Raw genomic sequence first — 20,437 nt, 5'->3', positions numbered from 1 at the left:
GGCAGGGAATGTGTCTATGAACTCTGTTGGATTGTACTCTCCTAAGCACTTAGTACAAAGCTCAGCACACAGGAAGTGCTCAAAAAGTATCATTGATTGATTTGAACTGTTAACTCCTTGTGGGCAGGGAACATTTCTACCAACTTTGTTATACTGTACAATCCCAAGTACTTGGTACAGTGTTCTGCACATGGCAAATGCCCAATAAATACCACTGATCGATTGATTTATATGGTGCCCTGCCATTTCAATCCTTTGGCTTTAAGGAAAGGGCTTACTTGAGTTAATGAAAAAAGCATCTAATTTAGGACATTTTAGGGCTTGGTGTGAGAAAGATTTTTTTTTTCTGAAGCAGTTTGGGACAGGAGGGAGGAGCAGTGCTTGAGCTGTATGGAGTTACGTCACCAGCTGCCTTCCTGAGCTCATGCTTCAGGCGTCTCACTTGATAACTTCTTGCTAAGTCACACATGTGCAAGGCATTTGTCTCTCCTTGACAGAAATGATGTGTGGCCTGCTGTCTCCAACAGCTAGCATATGTTTGCCCTCCATATATGGTCAGCTTGGCAGTTGTTTCTGAAATCTGATTCCTAATGGCATGGGGATGACCTTTGGTCTACTTCCCAGTGTTCACCTGCAATCAGATTCCTGGCTGGAAGTTCCTTAAAAAGGAAGTGGCTGGCTTGGAGAGAATGAACTAATCATTTGAACAGACTGGACCATTCCCCTTAATCTTAAAAATCAGATTTCTAAGTTTCAGTTCACAAATTCCTGGGGAGGATGTAGAGAAAATGGAAGGTAAGATTGATGGGGATTTGGGGATGAGACTTGCTTTCTCGCTCAACTTTTTCTGTTTTAAATAGAGTTATTAGGAGTGGAAACTTGACCTGTCTTCGAGGATTGCTTTCAACTGCAGTCAGAGCTGTGCAGTGTTCCAAATACCTAAACTGCCTGGGTGTCTGATCAAGCAAGGCAGCAGAAAAAGACAGAGTTTACAAAAAAAGTTTCAAAATAAGTTGGTCATTTCTGTGGGACCTTTAAACATGGTGATCTGCTTTTCTGAGGTACAGATGATAGCTTTTGTAGTGCCTAATGACTTCAGTCATGCCTAATGGGAATGGTGTGTTTTGAAACATCAGACCTCATGGCATCTGGTAATCTGAACTGGGGCAGGGGAGTGGATTAGTGTATAGTGAAATTTGTTGCAAGACAGAACTGCTATTGTTTGGAAGTTTTCCTCCAAGTTGTAGAATTGCCTAAAGGTTCAGTTGAAAGTTCACAGAACCAGCTGAAATCATTTTCAGATCATCAGAACTCTTCCTAGAACCTGTTTTTTGAAAACTAAAAAAGGGGTTATTTTCTCTCCAGGAGTGCCGAGAGAAAAGTGATGGCTGTTTTTTTTCTTTTCTTGGCCAAGGCCATTTTTGTCATTATTTCAGGTCTTAGTGCATTTCCTTTACTTGAGAAAATCATTTGGTCAAAGTTATCTGAAAAGAAAAGCAACACTATCTCTTAAACCATCTGTTTGCATCTGAGATGCAATGAATATGTAAAAATCATTTCAGAATTATTTTCAAGCAAACCAGATTTTAGAGTGCAACTCAAATCCACTTAGTGATGATTATTTGCTCTCATTATATTTGCTAACTTTATCATGGGACAGTCTAAGTGGAATACAGTGAAAAGACCGTAGTGACAGCTTTATGTTTTGACAGTCATGCTGGCAGCAGATAAAAACTGGGCCCTCTCAGAAAAGCTGGTGTACCTAGGATATTAGGTTATGTTCTAAAATTTAAAAGAGAACAAAAAACCTTAATTTTTTATGTTTATGTTTTAAATGTTTTTAATTAGAGTATGATTTTGTATCTGGCTATTATGCATATTTTACAACATTTATAAATCCATCTTTCCATTCTCTTTATACTCCTATCCTGTCTCCCCAACTAGATTTTTAATTCTGTGCATACAAGGGATTGTGTTTTCTAATCCTATTGGACTGTCCCAAAAACTTAGAACAGTGTTATATCCCAAGTACTCAGTAAATACTATTGGTTGATTGATCGATTTGGCTTAGACAGTATACTTTTAAGGAGTGGCCTTGTTCTCTGGCACTAAGAACAGCAGGCGCACAGTACGGAGCTTTGATCCAGTAGGTGCTCAGTATAGTATTCAATACAGCACTCTGCACATAGTAGACACCAAGTCCAGTTCTCTCTACCTAAGAGGTGCCCAGTACATTCCTAGGTGCCAAGAATAACAAATGCCTCAGCGTAGCAAGGATGGTACATTGCATCACTACTACCAAGTGTAGAATAGACTTACACTGCTCTACTGTCCTTTCAGCCATACCCAAGCACATGGGCCCAAGCACGGAGACTAGTGATGTGATTTTCAGATGTAAAGAACTTGCTTACCCTGATACCCAAACCCTTATAGTTAACTTTAAACAAAGAGGAACATAAGCAGTCCTGTGAAGCACATGTTTATCGAGTTATCTAAGTCCTTTTCAGTGGCAAAATTAAGAGGAACACAGAGGCACTGGTCTTTTTAGATAACTGTCTCAATCTGTGATTATTTAGAGACTGTGGAGTCAAGGATTAAGTTATCTTTATACCCAACAGACTTAAATATCTGCAAGAGACCAATGGGGGGCTGGCCATTTGGAAACTTGAGACCACAGAGCCAGTTTCTGGTGATGCTTTCAGTCATCGTGGGTCCCAGGGCCTGCCCTCCCACTGGAGTGAAGGAAAGGGGGACCACAATCCAGCTTTGAGAAATGCAGAGAACACTGCGGACTTTCCTGTTCTCAACTCTATTACATTGAACTCTCCCAAGTACTTACTACAGTGCTGTGCACACATTAACCTTCCAATAAATACCACTGATTGAGTGATTGTACTGGGATTAGGGGAGGAAAAGGTAAGAGTTGGAAAAGGTAGAGAAGCAGCGTGGCTCAATGGAAAGAGCCCGGGCTTTGGAGTCAGAGGTCATGGGTTCAAATCCCAGCTCTGCCAATTGTCAGCTGTGTGACTTTGGGCAAATCACTTAACTTCTCTGTGCCTCAGTTACCTCATCTGTAAAATGGGGACTAAGACTGTGAGACCCCCATGGGACAACCTAATCACCTTGAAACCTCCCCAGTGCTTAGAACAGTGCTTTGCTTATAGTAAGTGCTTAATAAATGCCATCATTTTAAGAGTTGGTTGTTTCAAAGATAGATTTTTATGTGTTTCAATCCCCTAGAATGAAAGTTCCTTCTGTGCAGGGACTGCCCTCAATTTATCTTTGTTCTGGCTTCACAGAGTGCAGTGCTATGCACAAAATCAGCTTTCAGCAAATACTAGTAGTGGTAGTAGTAGCAGTAATAATGTTTATTAAGCCCTTACTGTATACAGAGCACTGTACTAAGTGCTCAGAGAGAGCACTCCCAGGGCTGTGCTTTTTCCACTTGTCCAGGCTACTTTCATAAATTGCTATTTCAACTCAAAGTATGAAGAGAAATTACCTTAATGTATGAACAGTACAATCAGGTTGAAGTTAACCCTGGCCAGAGTAAGGGCTCAGAGGTGGGAATTAAACTTAGTCCCTGTCCCTCAGGAAACTCACAATCTAAGAAATACACTAATAGAAATCACAATCTACTAGTACACTAATAATGATAATAATTATGATGGCAATGACCATGACAATCATGTGCTCCCATTACCAATAATAATCTATTCATCCCTTATTTTCAGACAATACCATATCTGAGGAATACAGATGTCCCTTTCATCCACAGAAGTTGTTTAAAGAAAGACTCCCCTCCCCAGCCCCTCCCATGTGATGCCTCCTGGCCAGGTTATCCATCTGCTATCTCCTAACTAGTCACAGAGTTCAAAGCAGATCTGGGAGGGGGAGAGACTTCATGGCAGGACAGGTGTGTGGGTAATAGTGTTTCTCCCAGGGACAGAAGGGGTGACTAAACTCTGTTATTGATCAGGACCACCCTCTCAGCCTTCTGGCATCTTCTATTTTTGAAGTTCCTCAAGGAAGGAGTTCCCCCAGCTTCCTTTTGCAATCTGTTCTAGGGCTCACTGGTCCTGTGTGAGAGAAACAATTATTACCTAGGCTTCCCTTTTCACATTCACTCATGTCCTCCTTCATGGCTTCATTCCTTTAATAACCATGTTTCACCCAGGTCCTTGGTGCTTGGGGAATGATAATAATTGGGGCATTTGTTAGGTGCTTACTCTGTAAAGCACAAAATATAATCAATCAATCAACTGTATTTTATTGAGTGCTCACTGTGTGCAGAGACAGACATTACAAAAATTACAGATAATGGACATACTAGGGTATAAGGATATGTACCTAAGTGCTGTGGGACTGGAGTGAGTATCAGAATGCTTAGGGATATATATGTATATGAGTTAGTGATAATAGGATATGTAAGATACACACGTAAGTGCTACAAAACACTGTGGATTCACAAGAACTGTGGAAGTACTGAAGTCCTGAAGGGCAATGGATATGCAGTAGACTCAAGTTAATCAAGTGGCACATAGTCTGTCCCCACTTGGAGCTCACAGTCTAAGTAGGAGGGAGAGCAGATATTGAATTCCCCTTTTACAGATGAGGAAACTGAAGCAGAGAGAAATTAAGTGACTTGCCCAAGGTCATACACCATACCGCTACCCTGCTCGTTCAAGCTCTCATCCTATCCCGTCTGGACTACTGCATCAGCCTTCTCTCTGATCTCCCATCCTCGTGTCTCTCCCCACTTCAATCCATACTTCACGCCGCTGCCTGGATTGTCTTTGTCCAGAAACGCTCTGGGCATGTTACTCCCCTTCTCAAAAATCTCCAGTGGCTACCAATTAATCTGCGCATCAGGCAGAAACTCCTCACCCTCGGCTTCAAGGCTGTCCATCACCTCGCCCCCTCCTACCTCACCTCCCTTCTCTCCTTCTACAGCCCACCCCGCACCCTCCGCTCCTCTGCCACTAATCTCCTCACCGTACCTCATTCTCTCCTGTCCCGCCGTCGACCCCCGGCCCACATCATCCCCCGGGCCTGGAATGCCCTCCCTCTGCCCATCCACCAAGCTAGCTCTCTTCCTCCCTTCAAGGCCCTACTGAGAGCTCACCTCCTCCAGGAGGCCTTCCCAGACTGAGCCCCTTCCTTCCTCTCCCCCTCGTCCCCCTCTCCATCCCCCCCATCTTACCTCCTTCCCTTCCCCACAGCACCTGTATATATGTTTGTACATATTTATTACTCTATTTATTTTACTTGTACATATCTATTCTATTTATTTTATTTTGTTAGTATGTTTGGTTTTGTTCTCTGTCTCCCCCTTTTAGACTGTGAGCCCACTGTTGGGTAGGGACTGTCTCTATATGTTGCCGACTTGTACTTCCCAAGCGCTTAGTACAGTGCTCTGCACACAGTAAGCGCTCAATAAATACGATTGATTGATTGATATGGGGGTGCTGAGATTAGAACCCAAGTCCACTAACTCCCAGGGCCGTGATCTTTCCACTTGGCCAGGCTACTTTCATAAACTGATATTTTAACTCAAAATATGAAGGGAAATTTCCATAATGTATGAACAGTACATTCAGGTTGAAGTTAACCCTGACCAGAGTAAGGGCCAGAGAATGAATTTTTCTTTCTTTGCCTGGCCAGGAATAGTATTTCTTTGGGTTTTCCAGTTGTTGTGGGCAGGGAATTGTGTCTACCAACCATGTTGTACTGTACTCTCTCAAGATCTTAGTACAGTACTCTGTACACAGTAAGCACTCAATAAATGCGATTGATGGATTGCTCTGGAATTTGTAAATAAACTCGAAACTTTGTCTTTCCACTGGTTGAAATATGCTTGTTGAGAGAAGTGGGAAACTGTTGAGATGCCATTTTCTTTGGTCTTTGGACCTGTGGAGAGTTTGGGGGCTTCTTGGCAAGGCTGACCTTTACCGAAACTATGCCTATTAGTTCCTTGAATGTCTCCAGACTGGAGGGTGCAAACCCAGCACTTTTTGAACACAGCACTCCCTGAATCCAACACTGTGGTTCCAGCATTCTGGACCCAGCAATTCCTACCTAAGCAGCCGCAAATTCCAGTCAAGCAGCTTAGTATGGTCTTCCTTAGGCTGGCAGAGTGTTGTCCAACATGGCACTGGGATTCAGATGAAACTGAACAGAAACAGGAAATGGTCAGGCCTAACCAACTTTCTAATCAATCAATCAATGATATTTTATTGAGTGCTCACTGTTGGCAGAGACAGACATTACAAAAATTACAGATAATGGACATAGTAGGATATAAGGATATGTATCTAAGTGCTATGGGGCTGGAGTTAGTATCAAAATGCTTAGGGATATATGAGTTAGTGATAACAGGATATGTAAGATACGCACATAAGTGCCACAGAATACTGTGAATTCACCTGTGGAAGTACAAAAGTCCTAAAGGACAGTTTGGGGCCATGGACTATAACCTGGAGAAAACAAAGACATGCTTCAAAGCTTTGAGATCCATCTTCTAGAGCAGTTTCACCAGTTCCACTCACGTGCAGTACATTGCTTCAAAAGGCAAGTCAGATTCACAAACAAACAGTGAGGTTCCGGAACACAGCCAGTCTACCGACATCTTGCAGGGCTCATCACATCACATTTTCACTGGGAGGGGCTATGAGAAGAAGGGCAACAACAGGACAAGCAAACAGCTGCTCTCTAGTGGGCTTAAACTGGGAAACCAACAACAGGGTGGGTGGAAGAAATATTTTAAAGATGCAGTGAAACAAAAATCTCATATGACAGTCACAGAAGACAGGTCAGCTGGGCATGCAGTACTTAGAAATGGGAGGACTGTCTTGGAACAGAGGCTTGAGAAAGCTCTTGACACCAAGAGGGAGGAATGAGCTTTGGGGTCTGTGGGTAACATGGGCAGTAATTCAGCAATTGGTATCTGTCTTGGCACCAGTGTGGAATGAATTAAATTAGATTCATACTCATGTACATATTATCATCTTTGAAAAGGAAGGATAAATATATATTCATATGTATGTCGATCAGTCATATACGTTGAGCCCTGACTGTGTGCAGAGCACTGTATTAGGCACTTGGGAGAGTGCAGTATGAGTTGATGGACATGTTCCCTGCCCACAAGGAGCTAATACATACAAATACTAATCAATCACTCACTGGTAGTTATTGAGTGCTTATTCTGTGTGCAGGGCACTGTGCTAAGTGCTTAGGAGAGTACAATGCAACAGAGTTGGTAGATACATCTCCCACCCATAAGGCATTTACTGTCCAAAGGAGGAGACACACATAAAATAAATTATGGCTATGTACATAAGCGCCATGGAGCTGAGGGTAGGGTGACTATCTAGTGCTTAAAAGCTAAAGATCCAAGTGCCTAGGTGACACAGAAAGGAGAAGGAGTAGGGGAAAATTAAGGTTTAATAGTTGGGGAAGGCTTTTTGGAGGAGATGTGCTTTTAATGAGGTTTTGAATAATAGTAATAATATTTATGGTAATTGTTAAGCACTTAGCACTTTTTCTAAGCCGGGTAGATACAAGCTAATCAGGTTGGACACAGTCCCAGTCCCACATGGGGCTCACAGTCTCAATCTCCATTTTACAGACAGGAGAACTGAAGCACCGAGAAGTGAAGTGACTTGTCCAAGGGCACACAATAGAGAAGTGGTAGAATTGGGATTAGAACCAATTACTTTTTGACTCCCAGGCCTGTGGTTTATCCACTACACCATACTGCTTCTCTCAGACCATCATTCTCCATTGAAGGTGAGGAGAGTGCTGATCTGTCACTTATGAAGGGGGAGGGAGTTCTAGGCCAGAGGGAAGATACAGAAAAAGAGTCAGTGGCGATGTAGACGAGGTTGAGGTGCAATGAATAAATTGGCATTAGAAGAGCGAAGTGTACAGTCTGGATTGTAGTAGGAAATCACTGAGATAAGGTAGGAGAGTGCCAATTTATTTAGTGGTTTAAAGCCACTGTTTCTGTTTGATGCAGAGGTGGATGAGTAACCACTAGAGGTTCTTGAGGAGTGGTGAAACATGAACTGAATGATTTTGTAGAAAAATGATCTGGGCAGCAGAGTGAATATGAACTGGAGTTGGGAGAGACAGGAGGCAGGGAGGTCAGCAAAGAAGACTGATGCAGTAATCAAGGGGGGAGGGGGGTGGCAGTGCTTGGATTAATGTGGTAACAATCTGGATGAAGAGGAAAGGGTGGATTTTAGCAATGTTGTGAAAGTTGAACCAACAGGATTTTGTAACAGATTGAATATATGGTTGAATGAGAGAGATGAGTTAAGGATAACACCAGGGTTACGGACTTGTGAGAAAATTACAGTGATGGAAAAATTAGGGGGAGGACAGGATTTGGATGGGAAGATAAATTCTGTTTTGGACATGTTAAGTTTGAGGTGTCAACAGGACATCCAAGTAGAAATGTCTTAAAGGCAGGAGGTAATTTGGGATTGCAGAGAAAGAGAGAGATCCGAGCTGGAGATGTAGATTTGGGAATTGACATTTTTTGGAAAAATGGCATAGGCAGCAGAGTGAAGTAAGGGCTGGAGTGGGGAGAAACAGAGGAAGGGTGGATTTCAGTGATGTTGAGAAGGTAGAAATGGCAGGTTTGGTGATGGTTTGAATATGTGGGTTGAAGGGGAGAGCACTGAAGCAGGGAGGATAGTGGTTTTGTCCACAGTGATGGGAAAGACATGGGAAGGACAGGATTTGGGTGGGAAGATGAGGAGTATATATAAATATATACACACATGTATATGTATAGTGTGTTTGGTGTGTGTATTAATCCATTTATGTATATAAATAATATGTGTGGATGTGTGTCTGTGCAAGTATAGCAGTCCCTCATATTGGACAATCATTACACTAATAGTGAGATCTAGTAGCCCACAGTGTGAGACACCCCTTGGAGCAGTGATCTCTGAGCCGTCATTGGTCGCATCTGTCCCCTCCAGTTTCACAGCCGCTGTTAAGGGGGCTACTTGGGGTTGCTGTAGCTGGAGGAGAGAATTTTGTCTTGCAGTTTGAAAATCATACCGGGTAAGTTAGCAATGTACAAAGAACCCCCCACCCACTCCCCTGCTCTCTCCCCACCAATAATAAAAAACAAAAGACTCATCCAGAACAAGACTAAATTGAAAACACCACACAACCCCCATAGCCTGAGAATAAACCTAGAAATCAGGATTCAGAAGCCTTGTTCCTTTGTTGTACTTCTCTCTGTTCATTAGTTCTGTGACTGAATTCTGTGCGGTGCTATTCAGTGTGAAGAAGTAGAGCAGTGTCTTTCATTAGGAGCTTTCCCTGAGATGTTGAATTGTGTTAACCACCAGAAAACTTGTGCTGGGTAATCAACTAATAAGTGGTATTTATTGAGTGCTTACAGTGTGCAGAGCCCGATACTAAGCACTTGGGAGAGCACAATACAATAGTGTTGGTTCACGTGCCTTGTCCAGAAGGAGCTTACAGTTTAGAGGGGGAGACAGACCTTTAAATCAATTATAGATATGTACATAAGTGCCAAGATCTGAAGGTGGGGTGAATATCAAGTGCTTAGTAAATGTAACAGTGCATAGGCAACTCATTGAGGAGAGATACTAACTCTAAGCTTCTGATGCCCTTACCTCTTTCCAAAACTCTTAACTAATTTTTGCTTGATTTTCTCCTTCTCTATCCCAGGTGACAGCACCAGAATTAGGACAGCCACCCGGAAATGCTGCAGATATACAAAGGAAACCGGGGAAGGAGACCGAAAACATTAGTGGAGGGGATTCAAGTAGCATCTCACCAGGTGCTGCCAGGACACTTGCTAAAAATACCTTCCCATTGCCCCTCCCAGCTTACAGGTAAGAGACTTTCTTTTTAGAGGTTTGTGGGACCAGACACCCACTAGCTTGGTGTGCACTGCCTCCCCCCACCCAGTAGCACTTATGTGCATGTCTTAAAACTTTGTTGCTTCTTCTGTCATTTGTTTGAGTTTCTGTCTTGTCAGCTAGATTGAAAGAGCCTTGAAGGGAGGGTTTGTGTCTACTAACTCTATTGTACTTTCACAAATGGTTAGAACAGGGCTTAGTACAGAATAAGTGCTCAATAATTACTGTTAACTGGTTAATGATCCAGTAAGTCATTTTGTCTGTAATTTCTTGATGACTTTCCAGGCTCTGGGTAGTTTTAAAGAAGCCTCTGTCACTGGAGGTAGAACCTGAAGCAGTGGAGGAAATCAGTGGTTTGGGGCTTCACTGTAGTGGTCTCAGGGAGGAACTAGAAAATTGATGCCATCCTATACTTTTAAATTTTGAACTAGTCTTCTCCTTTATGGTTCTGACTCTTTAAGTTCCTGAATGAAGTAGTTCAGGGAAAGATTAGCCAGGGTGCCAGGCCTTTCTATGCTGTCCTATTCCAAGCCAACCAGGGGCAGCCTCGAGGGATCATTTGTCATGGTTTGGAGCCCATCTGCAGGTCTTGGGCACCATCAATCGAGAATTGGTGTTGCCGGGAGTGGTCCTGAACTCTGGGGTTGGGACTTGGAACAGGAACATTGTGCATTTGAACATCCCTGAAGAAACTCCATCTCTAAGTTGGCAGAGGGCCTGCATATCTGGAGCTTTGGGTCATTCCCCCGGCCAACTCACCCTCCCATTGCCAGTGTTAGCCCACAGGTGAGAGAGCTCAGAGCAGACCTTTTTAACCCATGAGATGGCATCCCTGAAGCACAATGCGGGTTGGTTGTAAATATGATCACTTTCCAGCTTTCCCCTGGGTAACGGCCATATTGAACAATGAAATGAAATGATAACACCGGCAAAGGGGAAACTGAAAAATGATTCCCAACTTGGGCCCATAAAGACTCTGAGGGAATTCTGAAAATAGACCAGTATGATGTGGCCCTCCTTCAAAGCCTTATTGAAGGCACATCTCCTCCAAGAAGCCTTCCCTGACTCCCATTCACTTCTGTGTTACCTTGACTTTCTCTCTGACTTTCATCCCCTCCCTGCCCCACAGCACTTAAGTACATAGCTGTAATGTTATTTATTTATATTAATATCTGTCTCCCCCCACAGACTGTGAGCTTGTTTTGGGCAGAAAATGTGTCTGTCATATTGTTATATTGTACTCTCCCAAACCCTTAGTACAATACTCTACAGACAGCAAGTGCTCAGTATTCAAATTCAATCGTATTTATTAAGCGCTTACTGTGCGCAGAGCACTGTACTAAGCACTTGGGAAGTACAAATTGGCAACAAATAGAGACGGTACCCACCCAACAACAGGCTCACAGTCTAGAAGGGGGAGACAGACAACAAAACAAAACATGTGGTCAGGTGTCAAGTCATCAGAATAAATAGTGGTAAAGCTAGATGCACATCATTGAAAAAATAAGTAGAATAGTAAATATGTACAAGTAAAATAAATAGAGTAATAAATCTGTACAAACATATGCTGTAGGGAGGGGAAGGAGGTAGGGTGGTGGGGATGGGGAGGGGGAGAGGAAAAAGGGGGCTCAGTCTGGGAAGGCCTCCTGGAGGAGGTGAGCTCTCAGTAGGGCTTTGAAGGGAGGAAGAGAGCTAGCTTGGCGGATGTGTGGAGGGAGGGCAATCCAGGCCAAGGGGGAGGACGTGGGCCGGGGGTCGACGGTGGGACAGGCGAGAACGAGGCACAGTGAGGAGGTTAGCGGCAGAGGAGCGGAGGGTGCCGGCTGGGCTGTAGAAGGAGAGAAAGGAGGTGAGGTAGGAGGGGGCGAGGCGATGGAGAGCCTTGAAACCGAGAGTGAGGAGTTTTTGCCTGATGCGTACGTTGACTGGTAGCCACTGGAGATTTTCGAGGAGGGGAGTAACATGCCCAGAGCGTTTCTACACAAAGATGATCTGGGCAGCAGCATGAAGTATAGACTGAAGTGGGGAGAGACAGGAGGATGGGAGATCAGAGAGGAGGCTGATGCGGTAGATATGATTGACTAGCTAACTGACTGATTTTGGGCATGTCACTAAGTTTCTCTGTACCTCAGTTTCCTCCTTTGTAAAATGTGAATTCAATACCTGTTTTCCCTCCTACTTAGACTGTGAGCCCCAAATAGTAGAGGGACTGTAACTGACCCAATTAATTTGTATCTACCATAATGCTTTAGACAGTGCTTGACAACTATAATAATTATATTTATACTTGGATCTGTAATAATTAATAATAATTATGGTACTTGTTAAGAGCTTGCTATGTGCCAAACACTGTTCTAAGTGCTGGGACAGGTACAAGTTAATCAGGTTGGACACAGTCTCTTTCCCTCAGGGGGCTCACACCCTTAATCCCCAATTTTTACAGATGAGGTAATTGAGGCACTTAATTGAAGTTAAGTGACTCGCCCAAAGTCACATAGCTGACAATTGGCAGAGCTGGGATTTGAACCCATGACAGCTGACTCCAAAGCCCGTGCTCTTTCCACTGAGCCACGCTGCTTCTCTAAGTTCACTGTGGGTCAAGGAACATGTCTACCAACTCAGTTGTAATGTTAGAACACTGCTTAGCACACTGCTCTGCATGCAGAACAGTGGCACGGAGAAGCAGCATGGCTCAGTGGAAAGAGCACGGGCTTTGGAGTCAGAGGTCATGGGTTCAAATCACGGCTCCGCCAATTTTCAGCTGTGTGACTTTGGGCAAGTCACTTAACTTCTCTGTGCCTCAGTTACCTCATCTGTAAAATGTCTGTGAGCCCCCTGTAGGACAACCTGATCACCTTGTAACCGCCCCAGCACTTAGAGCAGTGCTTTGCATATAATAAGTACTTAGTAAATGCTGTTATTGTTATTATTGTTACAGTAAGTGCTCAATAAGTACCATTGATTGATTGATTAATTGATGTGTCTGGAGCAGGGAGCCCAGCAGAGTGCCTAGAGACAGGGACACTGACAGAGAGTTTTGAGACAGGAAAATTGGCAGATTCGTTAGGGCAGGGAGGCAGTGGTACTATGTGGAGTCACAGAAATTGCCATGATTAAACCCTCTTTTCTTCTACTCTCTCTCCCTTCTGCATCACCTTTACATTTCCAAAATGGATCTGTACCCTTTAAGCAGTTGATATCTACCCCATCTTCAGCCCCACAGCACTTTAAGTGTACGTATCCTTATACATTGTATCTCTATTTGTTTATATCTGTTTTCCCCCTCTAGGCAGTAAACTCCTTGTGGGCAGGAGAGTATCTACCAAGTAACTATTGTATTGTACCTTCCCGAGTACTTGGTACAGTGTTCAGCACATGTGCTCAATAAACAATAATAATAATAATGGTATTTGTTAAGCACTTACTATGTGCCAAGCTCTGTTCTAAGCTCTTGGGGAGATACAAGGTAATCAAGTTGTCCCATGTGGGGCTTACAGTCTTAATCCCCATTTTACAGATGAGGTAACTGAGGCACAGAGAAGTGGCAGTTACACATCAGACAAGTGACAGAGCCGGGATTAGAACCCACATTCTCTGACTCCCAAGCCCGTGTTCTTTCCACTAAGACATGCAGCATCACCTTGATTGATTATTGAATTGACTGTTTTCACACACCAAAAGTTAACCTCCCAAACCACTCAGTCACAGCTAATCCATGCACATTATACTTGCTCCTGAATTCTTGTGAAGCAGCATCGAAAAGGAGCAAACAAATTTGTGTATGGTTGTTTAGCTACAAAAATACAGTCATTCTGCATCTTCTAGATTTTTCAATGCACTCATTATGGGCAGGGAACGTGTCTGCTAATTCTGTTGTACTCTCCCAAGCACTTAGTACAGTGCTTAGCACATAGTAAGTGCTCAATAAATGTGATTGCTTAGTTTGGTTTTCCAGTGAAAAATGTACTGTAGCCACTATTGGGTGACTTTTTTGTGGCCATTTCTTTGTTGATTAATGCTGCATGGAAAGATAATTTAAAATGGAGAGCTTCTGAATAATGCTAGTTTCTAGACTTTTTCCTGGGAAATGTGAACTGTGAGTTTTGTCCACCTATCTGTGTAGTTTTAGGAAAGAAAAGCATGGAAATCTGCAAATAAACAAATTTAGTTTTGGGGGAAGTAACCTCTTCTGAGAATGGGAGAGAAAAACATCCTGTAAACTACCACATCTTAAGAAAATTCAAATTAAGGTTAAAAAAAAAATTTTCCTCCAAATTGCAACCTTTACAATATCAAATCGAAAGCCAAATTTACCACCAGGTACATATCTCCTTAAAGGGAGATTCAGAGGAATAACTCTTGGTCCCAGAAGGATATAAAATGTCTGATACAGTAATAGTCTCACCATCGTCATCATCATATTTATTGTACAGCTACTGTGTGGAAGGGAACTTGGGAATGCTCAAGTTCAGTGAAAAAAGAGCTGATCATTGCCCTTACAAGCTTTACAATGCAATGGGGAAGAGAGGCGACACAAATTGCAACCATTATAGCAGTTAGAGTAAGAACATAGATGTGACTGCTGAAAACAAATGTAGGCAATTAAGAAAAGGGACTAATAGATTGACATGCTCCAGGATGTGGCTTTTCAGAAGGGATTTGAAGGTTTTGGGGGTAGGCTGTTTGATAAATTTGAGGAGGCAGGGAATTCTATGCAAAGGGAAACGGTGGGTGCAATGGGCTGGAGAAAGGGGAGTCAAGAACAAAGTCTAGCTACAAGGTTTACTTGGGAGGAGTAAAAAGAACTAGCTGGAGTTTGCCTGGGCATTTAGCATTCAACCTACACTGAGCCCCATAGCACTTATGTACATATTTGTAAATTATTTATTCATATCAATACCTATTTCCCCCTCTAGATTGTAAACTTGTGGGCAGAGAACATGCCCTCCAACTCTGTTGTATTGTACTCTCCCAAGGACTTAGTACAGTGCTCTGCACCCAGGAAGCACTCAATAAATGCCACTGATTGATTGATTTGACTGAGAAGAGAGCAGCAAAGGAAGAAAGAGCCAGATGGTGGAGAATCTTGAATCCAGTGAGGTTGCAAGCAGCAAGTCCAACCTGATGAGTCACCAAGAGAAAGCTTCTCTATTACCTGGTTTAAATTGTCATCTTTCTGCTCCTCCCTGGCAGGTTTTTTGCACAGTTTGTAAAATATACATCCCTCTTCTCTGAACATGCCAGACTGTGTCAAGAAAGAGCTGGCTGGACAGTTGATGACTCACTGATGCCAGACCAGAAGACAAAAGCACCCCATGAGCTCTCCCCCATCTGAGCTTTTCTTCCTTTTTTAAAAAATTTTTGTAATGTGGTATTTCTTAAGTGCTCGCTACGTGCCAGGCACTGGAGTAGATACAAGATTATCACACTGGACACAGACCATGTCCCATATGGTGCTTACATGGGGTCAAGGTAGAGTTTACACTTATCTAGTGATGTTTTGAAGTGCAAAACGGTCCTTAATACAGATGGTCTCAGAGAAGTTAAGTGACTCGCCTAAGGTCACACAGCAGCAGAGTGGTGGAGCCGGAGTTAGAATCCGGGTCCTCTGACTCCCTAGCCGTGCTCTTTCCACTAGGCCTCGCTACTTCTCAACCAGTGTTATTTATTAAATGCTTGCTTTGTGCTAATCTCTGTACTGAACACTGAGGTGAATACAAAATAAGCCAAGTCAGATGTGCTCCCTATCCTACAAGGTACTCACAATCTAGTTGGCAGGTAAAGTGTTTACCAGTTGTGTACTGTACTGTCCTAAGCATTTAGTACAGTGGTTTGAATACAGTAAGCACTCAATAAATACCATTGATAATGATGATGCTTTTTGTGGGAGAACAAATCCAACATGATCCAGCATGGCATAGTGGATAGAGCATGGGCCTGGGATTCAGAAGGTCATGGGTTCTAATCCCGGCTCCACCAATTGTCTGCTGTGTGACCTTGGATAAGTCACTTCCACTTCTCTGTGCCTCAGTTCTCTCATCTGTAAAATGGAGATTGAGATTGTGAGCCCCACGTGGGACAGGACTGTGTCCAACCCGATTTGCTTGTATTTACCTCAGCCTGGCACATAGTAAGTGCTTAAATTAAATACCACACACAAAAAATCCAACAGTAAGAGCTAAGAACTGAGAGTTACAAGACCTGGGTTCTAATCCCAGCTCCCTCTTGTCCCTGATAGGTGCCTGCTATGTAACTTCTCCATGCCTCAGTTTCATCATCTGTAACATGGGGATTCTTCATCATCCTCAGCATCATCATCATCAATGATATTTATTGGGCACTAACTATGTGCAGAACACTGTACTAAGTACTTAGGGGATTCAATACCTGTACTCTCTTCCCTTTGGATGGCAAGCCCCATGTGGGACAGGGACTGTGTGATTTTGATTGTCCTGTATCTACCCCATAGTAAGCACTTAATACCATAACCATTATTAGAAATGAATTCTAGCAACAATTCATAGAAATGGGAAAACTTCAGATACAAGAATCAAGAGCAAGAGTGTAGGAAGATATAGGTGCAAACAAATAACTCTTGGAAGGGTAGTCTGGATGTTTTTGCTCACTCCAGACACAATCATTGGAGGCAGAAACAATTTGATCATTTTGATCAAATCTGATCATTTCCTAAAGCAAGCTCTGAGGTGGCAAGTCCTGGAGTTCCTCCCTTCTGGCTACAGCAAGGGGTGCATTCTGGGCTCCCAAAATGACAGACAGGAGGAGGGAGGCTGAAAGAGACACTGTGACCTTTGGTCATAGCCAGAGAAAGTGATGGATAGAATCAGAATGTGGGCTGGGAAGACCAGTGGTAGGTGGAGGTGAAGAGGCAGGGAGAAGGGGTGAAACACTTCCCAAGGATGGATCTGCTTTGTCTGCAAGTGTGAAGGAGATTTTGTAAATACAGACAGAAACTCAAATGGAATGTGTGGGCCCAAAAGATGTGTAATTTATGTGTGGGGTAGGACATGTTATACTTGTGGAGCACAAGGGCACAGAAGCACTGGGTGTGAAAGTGCAAAGAAAGGTGCCTCGTGCAGGGGGAATGGGTGGGCGCTGGCAGGATACAGGTGATCTGCAGCAGGAGAGGCGAGAATTGGGGTGGCAGGATAGACGAGCCCCAAGAATCCAGGAAACAGAAAGGAGAGGATGGAGGTCATGACCCCCAAAAGGCAGATGGGAGGCATAGAAGGTGGGAAGGAACAAGAAGAATTCAGAAGGAGTTTAGGAAGCTAAGAGCAGAGACAAACGCTCTTGATAAAGAAGGAGTTTAGGAAGCTAAGAGCAGAGACAAGCACTCTTGATAAAGTGCAGAACCAGAGAAGGGGTGCAATGTAAGACCACAACTCAGCAGAGATGACATGGAGCAGGTCAGGAAAGGTGCATAGAAGCAGAAGAGACCAAGGAAGCTGGAAGGGAAGAGAATGGAGGGGGAAACAAAACTTGGAGCTGGTACAATCTAGCCTAAAGGGGACCATTATAAAGGAATAATTGACTGTAAGTTCTTTGTGGGCGGGGAACCTGTCTTCCAACTCATTCACCATTCAGTCATACTTATTGAAAGTTTACTGTGGGCACAGCACTCTAGTAAGCACTTGGGAGAATACAATATAACAATAAACAGACACATTCCCTGCCCACAGTGAGCTTACAGTCTAGAGGGGGAGACAGACAATATGAATAAATAAATTACAGATATGTACATAAGTACTATGGGGCTCGGGGGAGGCACGAGGAAGGGTGATGAACAAAGGGAGCAAATCAGGCCAATACAGATGGGAGTGGGAGAAGAGGAAAGGGGTGCTTAGTCAGGGAAGGCCTCTTGGAGGAGATGTGCCTTCAATAAGGCTTTGAAAGAGGATGGGGGGGGAGAGTAATTGTCTGTTGGATTTGAGGAGGGAGGGCACTCCAGGCTAGAGAGAGGACGTGGGTGAGGGGTTTGCTGCAAAATAGATGTGATCGAGGTACAGTGAGAAGATTGGCATTAGAAGAGCTAAGTGTGTGGGCTGGGTTGTAGTAGGAGAATAGTGAGGTGAGGTAGGAAAGGGTAAGGTGATTGAGTGCTTTAAAGCCAGTGGTGAGGAGTTTTTGTTTGATGCAGAGGTGTATGGGCAATCACTGGAGTTTCTTGAGTAATGGGAAAACGTGTTCTGAACATTTTTGTAGATAAATGATCCAGACAGCAGAGTGAGGTATGGACTGGAGTGGGAAGAGACAGGAGACTGGGAATTCAGCAAGGAAGCTGATAACAGTAATGAAGGTGGGATAGGATGAGTGATTCTTAACTTGGTAGCAGTTTGATGGAGAGGATGAGCAGATGTAAGTGATGTTGTGAAGGTAGAACGGGTAGGATTTAGTGATGGATTGAATATGTGGGTTGAATGAGAGATAGGAGTCAAGGATAACGCCAAGGTTGAGGACATGTGAGACAAGAAGGATGGTGGTACCATCTATAGCCATGAGAAAGTCACAGAGAGGACAGGGTTTGGAAGGGAAGATAGGGAGTTCTGTTTTGGACATTATAAGCTTGAGGTGATGGGAGGACATCCAAGTAGAGATGTCTTGAAGGCAGGAGGAAATGCAAGACTGCAGAGAGGAAGAGATCAGAACTGGAGCTGTATAATTGGGTGTCATCCACATAGAGGTGGTATTTGAAGCCATGGGAGTGAATGAGTTCTCCAAGGGAGTGGGTGTAGATGGAGAATAGAAGAAGATGGAGATGGGTGTAGATGGAGAACACAACTCAGTTGCATTGGACTCTTCCAAGCACTTAGTACAGTGTTTTGCACATAGTAAGTGCTCAATGAATACCACTGATTGATTTATTGATACAGAGGTGCAGGAGATATGGCTTTGGGGGAGTTGGTATTAACATATTGCTTGAAATGGAAACGAACCATTTTTGAGAAAAGCAGAGGTGGGGACAAAGGGAGTTGAGCAGTGCAATGGGAGGTTGTCTGAGAACCTATGATAAAAGGGGAAATGGGGATGGAAGTTCAATCAACCAATGCTATTTATTGAACACTTACTGTGTCCAGAGCATGTATTAATGTGTGGAAGAGTCCAATACAATAGAGTTGGTAGGCACATTAAAAAATATCAAAATGGAATACTGGATTTAGGTAGTAAATTTAAGCACAATTTAATTTAGACCAAATTAAGAAAATCTTTAAGGAGGAAGAGAGGATTTGAATGAGGAAAAAAAAAAAAAGAATCCTTCTACCTTGTCAGGGAATTGAACACAGATAAAATATTACTGAGAAACTGGCACTTTAAATTCCCAAAGTGTTAAAGAGATTGTCATTGGCAGCACAGTCAGTAATTCTGTTTGAAATGGTTGCCCATTCCAAGGGTGCATATTTGTCACCGAGCCCAGCTTCAGCCTCGGCTATTTTTGAGAGGTCACTTTAACCTAGTTTGGAGTGGAGAGAAGTCTCCATTTCCTTTCTCTGAGCACGGAGGCCAGAATAAGAATCTGACCAGATTGAGACGTCCCAGTAAGAGACTTGAGAGGGAATGAGGTGGTGGGATCAGGGTTGAGGGATTATTTGAATTATTGTTATTATCCTAGTTATATTTCTTGAACACCTAAGCACTATTCTAGGCACATGACAATATTCAACAGAGATCATTTGAAGGTGGATTCTGCCCCTTGAAATTTTACGATCTCAGGAAGGAAAAGGAGAAATAGGCAATTCTGAAATAGCCAAACTGGCCACAACCTTCCCTCCCCTGTCCCAGGTTGAGCACAGCAGAGGACCTAGAGCATATAGAGGCTTAGTCCCTGCTTCACCTCCGCTGCACTCCTGTGGGTCAGGGGCTGGGGTGGGGGCTGTGTCATTGTGGAAGCATTGGGTTACGGGAGTCACGATCCCTGGGCTGGAGAGGGAAGGACTTCACTTCTGGTCTCGCTGCTTTCCCGGCCTCCTTCAAATGGCAGTCTGGTTCAACTCGGCAGAAAAAGAATCAGTCAATCAATCAGTGGTATTATTGAGTGCTTACTATATGTACAGCACTGTACTAAATACTTGGAAGAGTTCAATGTAGTAGAGTTGGAAGGCATACTCTGTGCCCACAAGGAGCTTTCAGTCTAGGAAATCAATTATGTAAATCAATAAAGCAATGGTATTTATTAAGGACTTATGTGCAGAGCACTGTTCTAGGTGCTTGGGAGAGTACAATACAAAGAATTAGCAGACACATTCCCTGCCCATAATGAATTTACAGTCTAGAGGATGATGGACATAAATTCTGTGGGCTGAGGGTGGGGTGAATATCAAGTGCTTAAAGGATAATAATAATAATTATGGTAATTGTTAAGTGCTTACTACATGCCAAGCACTGTTCTAAGCACACGGGTAAGTACAAATTAATCAGATTGTACACAATCCCTGTCCCACTTGGGGTTCACACTCTTAACCCCCATTTTACAGATGAAATAACTGAGACCCAAAGAAGTTAAGTGACTGCCC

General features: G+C 43.4%; 1 protein-coding gene across 3 annotated transcripts in view; it reads left to right on the top strand.

Moving 5' to 3' along the window:
- TACC2 (transforming acidic coiled-coil containing protein 2) overlaps positions 1-20,437 on the top strand; it is a 316,371-nt gene that overhangs the window by 41,707 nt on the left and 254,227 nt on the right. For all 3 annotated transcript variants that reach the window (XM_038757663.1, XM_038757664.1, XM_038757662.1), the window contains exon 3: positions 9,715-9,881. In XM_038757663.1, the coding sequence (XP_038613591.1) occupies positions 9,715-9,881 (167 nt within the window). The remainder of the gene's footprint in view (positions 1-9,714; positions 9,882-20,437) is intronic.

The sequence above is a fragment of the Tachyglossus aculeatus genome, chromosome 16, assembly GCF_015852505.1.
Source record: "Tachyglossus aculeatus isolate mTacAcu1 chromosome 16, mTacAcu1.pri, whole genome shotgun sequence".
NCBI lineage: Eukaryota > Metazoa > Chordata > Mammalia > Monotremata > Tachyglossidae > Tachyglossus > Tachyglossus aculeatus.
Note: the sequence above shows the minus strand (reverse complement) of the source record. Positions and strands in the feature narration are given on the sequence as shown.